General features: G+C 31.1%; 2 protein-coding genes across 2 annotated transcripts; one reads left to right on the top strand and one right to left on the bottom strand.

Moving 5' to 3' along the window:
- Nucleotides 1–2,022: 2,022 nt before the first annotated feature.
- Nucleotides 2,023–5,133, bottom strand: LOC121203169 (uncharacterized). Its single transcript, XM_041110105.1, has 3 exons — nt 4,760–5,133; nt 2,438–4,065; nt 2,023–2,336 (listed from the first exon to the last, which is right to left on the bottom strand). Exons 1-3 carry the CDS (start codon nt 4,938–4,940, stop codon nt 2,259–2,261), a joined length of 1,887 nt encoding a protein of 628 aa, XP_040966039.1. The 5' UTR covers nt 4,941–5,133; the 3' UTR covers nt 2,023–2,258.
- Nucleotides 5,134–7,664: 2,531 nt separating this feature from the next.
- LOC121225701 (4-hydroxy-3-methylbut-2-enyl diphosphate reductase, chloroplastic) lies at nt 7,665–11,712 on the top strand. Its single transcript, XM_041110106.1, has 10 exons — nt 7,665–8,055; nt 8,187–8,383; nt 9,512–9,691; nt 9,796–9,927; nt 10,018–10,092; nt 10,168–10,273; nt 10,366–10,460; nt 10,591–10,776; nt 10,865–10,951; nt 11,465–11,712. Exons 1-10 carry the CDS (start codon nt 7,800–7,802, stop codon nt 11,528–11,530), a joined length of 1,380 nt encoding a protein of 459 aa, XP_040966040.1. The 5' UTR covers nt 7,665–7,799; the 3' UTR covers nt 11,531–11,712.
- The last annotated feature ends 24 nt before the right edge of the window (nt 11,713–11,736 follow it).

The following is an 11,736-nucleotide window of genomic DNA, read 5'->3' on the forward strand; positions in this document are numbered from 1 at the left end:
CTTAATTAATCATGTTTTTATCTTAATTAATCAAAATATAACATTACCATCCACTATCTCTTATTCATTAAGGGTTTAATTACCATTTAGACCTTTTTATAATTGTAATTTAAGTCCCCAAACCATTTTCTGATTAAAAATCTATAGCGGTTTGGACTTTTACAATTTAGTCTTTAGGCATTAATTAACTATAATTAAAGCTAAATTACTTATCTAAATTTCAATTTGTTTATACGCTAACTCCATAAATATTCTTATTTAATATTTACAGAATCAATTTATGAAAATGAAGTCCTAAAACCATATTTTTTGACACCACTAGAAACTGGGTCGTTATAATTTTTATACAAGTTATAAAAATTATATTATAAGCATGAACATGTATCAGTGTTTGGATTGGTTATGACAAAAAAATTATATTATAAATCCTAAAAATATTGTTTTATAAAAGTAATCTGTGTATTTTATAAAGTTATAAATAAATCATATTATTTAAATCCTAAAAAATTTCTAAAATTATGGTCGAAATATTTATTAAGAAAAATAAGTTACGTATCGTAAAAGTGTTATAATATATTTATTTATAAAAAGTTATGGTCAAGAAGTATGAACATAACTTATTTATGTGTCCGTGCAATATATTATAAAAATAATATATTTATCCATAAAAATGTTATTATTATTTTATTTATAATTTATTTATAAAAAATAACTTTCTAAAGTTATGACAAAATATATATATTATTTATAAAAAGTGTTACAAAAGTTTTGTACAATTTATAAAAGTTATATGTTATAATTTTTTACTTAATTTACGTATTATAAAAAATAATATGATCTAGCATAATTCTTTCTCCAAATTAAATTTATACAAGCCTTTTTTATTAAAAATAAAATATAGACTATTTGGACTATGAACTCAAATATTATAAGGTTGATGCTAATTGTACAAATAGAAAAATTTTCTTGAACTATATTGTGAGGTATGATACTATTTAAGAGAATGGTACCAAACACAAGCACCATCGACAATTTGTAAACTTTTTAATTTGAGACAGTCAAGGCTTCAGAATATGGTTGAGAAGACATTTGTTGTTCTAAAAAAATATTTCTCATATTAACAATATCACCTTAGTATTAAAAAAAAAAAGGTTGGATTATATTAGCATATTGCATATTTCATAACTTCAATTATAGGATTGAGATGATTCATATTTCGAAGACCATATGGAAGAAGAAAATGTTAATAATATTAATGATTCAAATTCAAATGATGACAAACTCGATCAATGACTAACATATGATGATATGTTGAACATTAAAAAGGGAATAACCCGAATAAATATGCACTAAAACAATTAGATAAAATTACATATGATGCTTATTTTTCTTGATAATTTTATTAATAATCGTATTATCAACTATTTTTTAAACTAACATAATACATATAATAATTTTATTTCAATTTTATTACTTATTTAATATAGATATTCTATTATTATATTACAAATATGTCTATTATTATATTACAAATTATAAAATGATTATTTTATAAATAAATACTTAAGTTTGAGTCTTAGCTCAAACGCCATAGACATTGTTGTTAGTATAAGAGGGCTCGGGTTGAGTGCGCTGAAGATAGCCAATCTGACGTAATCATCCGATTCGATTAAATGAATTATTAAAAAAATTCATAAAAAGTAATTTAAAATACATGATTCAATTGGTTCATACCAATTTTCAAATCAATCGATTTAACATCACTCTCTAAATCAATACCCTAATCGATTCTTAGTTCAATTGATTGGTCTGGTTCAAACAACGATGACCGTAATATAAAAGTATAGGATAATGTATATTAAGTTCCTCTATCATAAATTGATCTATTAGTAAAATTTGATCTTATCCTTATAATAGGACCTGTTAAGCAATTTCACCTAAAAATAAAACAAAATATTAAAGTCTATAACCATCTATATTTGAAGCCAATTTGGCAAGGAAATATGGTATAGAAACCTGTAATTTCAGACCAACCAATTTTGTTATCCTTCAAATTGCACTCACTAAAAAACTGTAGAAGATTACACATAAAAAAGATTTCATATTAAGAAAGAAAAGAAAAAAAAGGAAATTAGATTAGATTGGTAAGAATCAGAGTTGATGAAGCACTACCCTGTGTCAACAACCTTCCCAAGAACAGTGGTTCATTGCACAGCAGTGCAAATTGTAACAACTAACTACACAAGCTCTTTCCATCATCATGGAGAAGTCATGACTTGGTTTCGGATTCGGCTTGAACGCCTAACTGGGGTCACTATCCCTTCTTCTCTTCCTCTCTTCAATTCAAAACAAACAAACACAAGCACAGTGTTAGTAAACAAGTTCTCTGTCTGGTTTGTCAATGACAAGTATATATAATGAGTATGTTGTTACTTACATGCTTTCTGGGTATCTTATCGTACGTGGTAACACTACCATAGGACGACGAACCCGTGGAGTAATCGGATAAAGCCGTAGATTCTCTCCTGTAAGTAGTCTTCCTCCTTTCTTGGCTCTGATTATTTTCATTTAAACCTGCTGCCACTGAAGGCTTTCCTCTCTTTGTGTAGACTAAAGCTGAAGCTGCTAATAGACACAACACAAGCAAAGCAAAACCCGTCGTATTCTTCACGAGAAACCGGTCCTCTGGTCCATTGATTGTGGAATCATCTACTGAAATTTGAGAGCTGTAAGTGGAATCTTCCTCAGGGAACATTGTTTCAGCAATGTTGCTCGATTCATCACCCTCAGGGCCCCAAGTTTTGGATATATCATGTTTAATTTCAGTAGCTTTACGGTCCACATTGCACCCTGCATCTAATTGATCATCAAGTTCAATCATCTCAGCTTTGATCTCTTGCTCCGTTGCATCAGTTTCAGCTTCTGGAACCAGATCCGAGCTTTTAAAATCTTCTTCTTCATCATCTTCACCTGCATCGGTTTCTTCTTCCATCTCTTCTTCATCCTCATCTACTGCCTCATTGGCTTCAACCTCTCCCTGATCATTTATTATTACACTGTGATCAAACATGAGACAGTGGTGGTGCCCCTCATCAACCATATGATCCTCATCCTCTAGCAAATGACTCAAGTTAGCATATTCAAAGAGACTGAATTTGTCCCCTTCTCTCGAACTGGAAAGATTTTCAGTGAAAACCTCAAATTTAGCTTTTGCAAAAGCGGTGATTTGAGGTGGCACATGGAATTTTAATAGGCTTAATTCTTCCAATCCACTAGAAGTAAAAGCTGGAGAATTAGCTGCTAGAACTGAAAAGTAAGCAAAGGCCAAAACCATAAGCAAAACAATGAACTTTGATTTAGTGCAAAAACGTTGCTTGGACCTTCTTTTGGCCTCAAAACTCTCTTCAACCGTGGCAGCAGCATCCTCAGATTCTCTCTGGGAACCTTCGGACTCTGTTTCTCCGGTGTCGTAATAGCTTTCCGTTGCTAAGCACTCCTTGAGTTGCTTGCCATCTTGTTCCTGATAAAGCTCGATTCGAGGATTTGGCCTGTAATGAAGAAACTGAGGCCTTGGAGAAAGGTAATTGGTTTGGGGGTCATGAGGAAGCATCAATGGATCTGCATCAAGTGGTGCTAAAATTGAAACTTTAGGACTAATCTCAAAGCTGGGAATCACTTGAACCGAATTGGCATTGCCTTCCAAAGGCTCCTTACATTCATTATCTTCCATGATCATGCTTTTAACATCAGAAAATGAAACCTTCTTCGGCTTCAAAGCAATCTCCGATGTTGATTCATTATGTTGCATGATTAGACTTTTGACATCAGAGAATGAAACAGAAGATCGAGCCAGCTCGTTTCTCTCTACCAAGATTTTCTTTCTAGGTGACGCATTGATCTTCGAAGCAGCCGAGATTGTCGGTGCCATGAAATTCTTTTTACCCTTTGAAACAGCTGGTGATCTGAGTCTTGTTGGTTTTGGATTTTGGTCTATATAATTCTCCTTGTTGGGATCACGCAAAGAAGCTACACTTTCTCTGTCAGTTGAATGCCTTCGAGAAAAATCTAGAAAAGGAAAATGATAAAAAGTACAAATACAAATATCAGAACCATAATTCTTACTGTTTGGTTGCTAGGAAAATCTCTCACCATTGCAAATAAATAAAAGCAACATTCAGTACTTGCAAGTTTGCAACTTTTATCAACTTGGTCTGTAGACCTTTTTTAGTCTGTCTTTGAATTTGAATTTTTACAAACAATTTAATTTTTTAACACCTTTAAAGTCATGTTATCACCCGATTTTTTTAAAAATATATAATTTTTAAAGATTATTTTATTTATCTTAAAACCTTCAGATCATGACATAATATAATCTTAAAATGTGATATTATCACCTCTTAACGAGGTTAAAAAAATTAAATTAATTTATGAAATTCAAGTTAGGAAATTAAATCCCACTAACCAATAATGATTTAAACTTACAATGATAAACCTGGAAAATTGAAATTTCTAAAACAATTCAAACTCAAGTGTGAATGTTCATTTTCTACCCAAACAAGCAGATCATTATTTTCTAACAAAACTAACATAAGACGAAACAAAAACACGAACCCAAATTTCCTTTTCGATATTCCCTTTAGAACCCAGATTAATGTCTCAAATTTTCTTTACATTTGTTTCATACCCTTAATTCCTTTTGCCAGAAACAGATAATTAAAACTCTAAAAAGAACGAATAGAAGAGTGAAAGAAAATGGAACCTGAAGGGCTATTAGCCGGAGTGTTGAGGTTAAATGCTTTGGGATTTGTGATAACAGCCGGCATTGTAAAAGGGCTTCCATTGAAACTTCTCCTTGTGGGATCGCAGAGTTCGGATTTTCTCATATTAGCGTTCGTTCTACATGGAATCGACGATGAAGAAGTTCTGGAAAGTGATGTCATTATTGAAAATTTTTGTTTGCTTTGTTTCGTTTATTGTTAGTTTGATTGAATGTGATGCGGGTTTAGGGTTTTAGAATGGAAAACAACAAAATCTTGGATGGTAATGGTAAAAGATTGTGATTGGGGAAATGTGAAAGAAAATTTGATGAGCGGATGGATGGGTAATGTAAAAATGGAACACAACGGCTAGTTTGTTTCAAAAGCAGAGATTCTGATTCTGGGATTTTGAGTTTTGACCGTTGGAATTTGAAAAGGTCTTGGAACGAAAGTGAACCGTTCGATTCATTGTTTCTGCTGCCGTTTGATACCGCTGGTTCTACATCGTCATTGTCTTTACGGTAAATTCCAGTCACTCAACTATAAAAAATTTTTATTTTAAGTATTTAAAATAAAAAAATTTACAATTTAAACAATCTCATTTTTTTCTGATTGAGTCTTAGCTCAATTGGCATCAGTATTGTTGCCAATACAAAAGCACATGGGTTCAAGTGCACTGAAACACATTATCCTCTTATTTAAGAATTATGGAGAATTATAGATAATTCTAAACATTATATTAAAAAATAAATATTAAGAATCATGATGTTACACTCACGTGAAATGAAGTAAATAAAAAAATCACTTTTTTTGTCACTTTCCTTTAAGATAACCTGTCACTAACCTTTTTTGAACGCACTAACTTTTTTTATTTGAGTTAATATTTATCTATTTAAATTAAATGTTGACTGCTAATTTTTACTATATTTCTATATTATTATTTTCCCATTTCAAGGTATTCCATAAATGCAATTGTACCATTACCACATAATTTTCAATTTTTGAGATTTTATATTGATATTTTTTAAAATAAAAAGTCATTTAAACTTTTCTTTTTCATATTTTTCTTTCTTGAGTTCTTTAAAATTCTCCATATTTAGTTCTTGTTTTAGCCGATTAAGTCTTAGCTCGATTGGCATGAGTATTATTGTCAATACAGGAGGATGTGGATTCGAGTGCGTTAAAGTGTATTATCCTCTTATTAATAGGTTGGGGAGGGGTTATGAGTAGTTCTAGACATTATGTCAAAAAGAGTAGATATTATCATAACTTATAATGAGATTATTCAAAAAAAAAAGTTCATGTTTGTGTTTAGTTTTCTTTTCCTAGGTTTTTTAATCTACTGATGGTGACACTGATAAGCTAAGAAAACAAGAACCACTTATGAATCAGGCATCGGTCATAGGCTCTCCCATTTATTTATTTTTTTTCTTTTTCAACGATTTCTTTTCATTTTCACCTATTTTGTTTTTAAAAGTTACCACCGTTGTTGCTTCATACACGGCGACACCTATTAAAAAATTATTTTTTGGTTGATTTCAACTGACATGATTTTTTAAAAAAATTGACCAATGTTGTCTAACACACATACGACACCCATTAAAAAATACTCTCATTTTTTATAAGTATTTCAAAAAATATATACAGGTATCGCCTGACACAATGATGGCATCAAAATTTTTTTTTTAAATCTAACGATTGGATGATAATTAAGAGGACAAGGGGTGGTACCACTAGTATGTCAAGCGACACCGACGAATACAAACCGTTTTTGTAAATAAATTTTTCATTTTAACACATTTTCGTAAATAATTAATATTTTTATATTATTAAAAAAAAGCGAATATAAATCCATAGGACTGTGTAAAAGGCTAAAACATGCTTTTGGCACAAAATTTGAGTGGATTGCATAAATCACATGTAGATGTGACTTCTCTGAAATTTCTACATGGAAGGTGGATTCATTCACTCATTCTAACACGTTAAACATGCCTGCCTAACTTTCCATGTCACCATCTTTAAATTTTGGGTCAATTATTAAACAAAAAATCTTCCAACGACTTAGTTTATTTATCCATTTGGTTATTAAATTTTTTAAAAGTTTATTGCTTTATTTACTAAAGTATTAATTAATAATAATTTAAAAATTATAAAAAATGATTGAGTTTTAATTTAATTAATATTAACGTTATTATTAATATATAAGAATGTGAATTTAAGCACGTTTAAGTGTTTATTATCATATATTTCTATTTATATATTATTGAAAGTAAATCAATCTCTATTCTTTAAAAAATCCAAAAAAATCAAGTTTTTCTATTACTTTTTTATTCTCGATTTTTTTTGAAAAAAATATTAGATTGGTTTTCTGATTTTCTATTAAAAATACATTTTATAACATTGGATCGATTTAATTGCTGATTGAATTTTAGTTTGATTGTTATAAGCATTGCTGCTAAGAAGACATTGTTCAAGTACTTGAAGTGCATTATCCTCCTATTTATGAATTGTAGATGTGTTATAAGTAATTCTAAGTATTGTCTAAAAAAAAACCAAATATGACCAGAATCTATAAATTTTTATCTTCTTATATTTTATATAAATCAATAATAAATAATAATAAATTTTAAACATATAACTTTACTATTTTAACTAAAATCTCGTTTAATTTTTAAATCAATTTTTAACAAATATATTAATTTGATAAACTTTTCACCATATTCATTTTAAGCATTTTTCTTCTTAAAGAATATATTATTTACATGGTGTTAATAATATGTGCCTTATTAGTGATCCAAGTGGACATCGGTAGAGTACCAAAACGAACCATCCTTGCAAATAAAACGACACAAATAATAACAAACAAATAAAAATCGTGAAATTAAATAAAAACCAGTAACCACGACATACACGTGGAGCTACTAAACTTTGTCCGAAAATTAATAAAACGCGCACTGCACACTCCCACCATAAACCTTACAGGAAATTTTCCTACTATATTCGCTAACGTGCGCTGCTTTTCCCTCCTTATTCTCTCTCAAAATGGCGATTTCTCTGCAACTGTGTCGTTTCTCCATCCGCATCGGTTCCGATAACTTTGGCGGGAGATCGGAAGCTCTCCCTTTCCGGAAACCTATCTCCGTCAGATGCTCCACCGATTCCACTTCTGTTGTGGTGGATCCCGATAACTTCGACGCCAAGTCTTTCCGACATAACTTGACGAGGAGCAAGAATTATAATCGGAAAGGATTCGGACGCAAAGAGGAAACTCTCGAGCTCATGAATCGAGAGTATACTAGTAAGAAAAATTCCGCTTCTTCTTCTTCCTCTTCTTTTTAAAAAAAAATATAATTCATGTTTTAGTACGATGTACAGTAGGATTTAATTTGAATTTTGTCAAAAAAATTATTGTTTGGAAATTTCTTTCAGGTGATATCTTAAAGAAATTGAAGGAAAATGGAAACGAGTATACATGGGGAAATGTTACTGTAAAATTGGCAGAAGCGTACGGATTTTGCTGGGGAGTTGAGAGAGCTGTTCAAATTGCTTATGAAGCGAGAAAGCAGTTTCCAGATGAGAAAATTTGGATTACCAATGAAATTATCCACAATCCTACTGTTAATAAGGTACTCTATGCTTACTCTTTTCCATACTTTTTTCTTAATATACTCGTTTCCATACTTAGTACAGGCAGCAGACCACCGGATATATGTAATCTTTATAAAATTTGAATTTGACTCCGAATCTGCTTTAAATCCGAATTTACTTATTATTTGCATTAAATATGGATATTACTATCCGAATTTAAATTATCTGTTAATATCTACATCCGCTCCAAATTTGCCCTCAATAGTAATTAGAACATGCAAATCCAAATATTATCTAAACGTGTAATACCTTAATCTACGACAAACAAATGGGGTTTCAGTAAATATTTGAATCCGCATTATTGCCGTTGTTGAGGAATGCTTTTTGTTTCAAGTAAGCTCTTATATATTTTTTAATTAAATATACCTTTATTCTTTAAATTTTATTGAGTTTAAGTAAAACTAGAAATACTTTTATCTGTTAAATTAATTGATCTTTGAAACTAAATTACTAATGTGGATGATATAGTAAAATTTTATGATTTGGACAAACATATGAGAGAACTTTTATCTGTTTTTGTTTTAATTTGACAGAATCTCTAATAGGTGATGAAAACTATTTTAAATTTATTAAATTAATAAGAATACTAAAATTGAATATTTACATGTTCATATATCAAGTATTATTTGTAGCATGGCTAGATGGATTTCTCAGAAGTATTTTTATCATAAATAAAAATCAAACAACAAGGGCTTATGTAATTAAAAAAGAAAAAAAAACATAATATCTTGCATGAATAAGTGCATTAGTTAAGGTTATTTTTAATATATTAACATTCTTTTTACTATTTTATACTTTCTATAATGATTATAATAAATTCATGGGCCGAGCACCATCGGCACTAGCTGACCTTGGTGCTTGAGCACCATGTGGATTTGGTTTTACTCTATTATTATTTTTTACATTTTATCTAATGCATGTTTAATTACTGTTTACAAATTGACTTTCACATATAATGGATGAGTCTTACAGATTTGAATTGTGATGATTATTTTATTAGATATTAATGGATGAAAAAGGAATAGAGTGTATGAAACCCTGTCAGACACCACTGGGACTGGACCTTGTTAGTTTCTTTACGTAGTTCTTTTCTTTTTCAAATTCAGCGGTTAGAGGAGATGGAAGTTAAAATCATCCCTGTTGAGGGAGGGAAGAAACAGTTTGATGTTGTGGATAAGGATGACGTAGTAGTTTTGCCTGCTTTTGGTGCTGCAGTTGATGAGATGTTGGTTTTGAATGACAAAAATGTCCAAATTGTTGACACTACTTGTCCTTGGGTAACCAAGGTATCATCTTCCACAACTTGTTTTTTTCCAATTCGTTAGATCTTCGCAGCTTTTTGACATTCAGAACAACGGGTTTTCGATACTGAAACCTTTTTCATATGTAGGTATGGAACTCTGTAGAGAAGCATCAGAAAGGTGATTACACTTCCATCATTCACGGTAAATACTCTCACGAGGAGACGATCGCGACCGCATCTTTTGCTGCTACATACATTATTGTGAAGGATATGACTGAGGTGTGTCCTAGAGTGGCTAGTATCCTTTTTTCCTTTTGATATCTTGTAAACAATAAGTTGTTGATTTGTATGATGTATGATTTGTGATAGGCAATGTATGTTTGTGATTACATTCTTGGAGGTGAACTTAATGGAGCTAGCTCCACCAAGGAGGCGTTTATGGAGGTATAGTCTTCATCTCGTTTCTTCTTTTCTTTATATGTCAAATATATGCTCGCATGATTGTTGGTTCTTTTGCAGAAATTTAAACATGCTACCTCAGAGGGCTTCGATCCAGATCATGACCTGGTAAAACTTGGCGTTGCAAATCAAACTACGATGCTGAAGGGAGAGACCGAGGAAATTGGTTAGTGGCACTTTATGCACTTGCTATACATCATTATTCTTCTTTGCCAAGTAATTACTGTTTGATACACACGTTACATTTCGGTTTAACAGGGAAATTAGTTGAGAGGACAATGATGCAGAAATATGGAGTCAAAAACATCAATGATCACTTCTTAAGCTTTAACACAATTTGTGATGCAACTCAAGTAAGTTGAATATTTGCGACCGATGCAATGATGTGCAGTCCTTGTTGTTTTCATCCCCTTAACTGATTGGATATTGAAATGATTGTTGTGTTGGTCATTGAATTTAAGCCATTTTATCATCATTTTTCAGGAGCGCCAAGATGCTATGTATAAGTTAGTGGAGGAAGATTTGGATCTTATGTTAGTAGTCGGCGGGTGGAACTCGAGCAACACTTCACACCTCCAAGAAATTCCTGAGGATAGCGGGATCCCCTCATATTGGATCGACAGTGAACGGAGAATTGGTCCGGGAAACAGGATAGCTCACAAATTGAAAGTAAGCATGAACTTCCTAGAGAAAAAAAAGGGGGTATTCTAGTTGCAGTTCTTAATATTCTAATTTATGCAAAATTGTGTTGTACCAGCATGGGGAGCTTGTTGAAACAGAAAACTGGCTACCAGAGGGCCACATTACAATTGGTGTCACTTCTGGTGCCTCCACACCAGATAAGGTAATTCTAGTGTTATATGTGTATATACACACACGTACACACAATGGCTAATAGGGCCTAAATTGAATAATAAATTTTGGGGTCAAATAATTTTCGAAAAAAAGACTTAAAAGTAATTTTGACATTTAAGGGAGCCGTGGCCAATGTCTACCTTCTAGATTCACTATACACAATTATATACACATCCACGATTTGTGTGGAAAAAGAAATATTAAAAATTTATGTAACAAGTAATTGAAATTTTAGTTGAAACCGTAAAGTTGAAGATCTAATTATCATAATATTTTAAGTTCAAGTTTTACTATATGTATTTTTGTGTTTATGTCATTTTATATAAAAATATAAAAAGACAACACACTTTGTAATAATATAATTTATTTTGTATATAAAAAAAGATTTTTTAGTTATTTTTTAATTGAGTTAGTGTTTAGCTGACTTGTAATATGAATGTAAGTATAATATATATATATAAACACAAATAATACTATTGTTTTGTGAAATTGGATTAATTAGGCTGTGGAAGATGCCCTCGTCAAGGTGTTTGACATAAAACGGGAGGAGGCCTTGCAAGTAGCATAAAAGTATGTATGTATATATGTATGTAGGTTTACACAGGTGGGTCAGCCATTGGTGCTCGTTTGGTACTGATAGTATAATGTTGTCAATGTATAGTTTAAGTGAAGGACTCTTTAATCTTTAGGATCTGCGCGTACTTGAAATCAGACAATGTTGAGTAATTATGTATCATGAAATGGTTTTTATTTTTGGCTTTTCTTTCTATTCAC

The sequence above is a fragment of the Gossypium hirsutum genome, chromosome D13 (assembly GCF_007990345.1).
Source record: "Gossypium hirsutum isolate 1008001.06 chromosome D13, Gossypium_hirsutum_v2.1, whole genome shotgun sequence".
Lineage (NCBI taxonomy): Eukaryota > Viridiplantae > Streptophyta > Magnoliopsida > Malvales > Malvaceae > Gossypium > Gossypium hirsutum.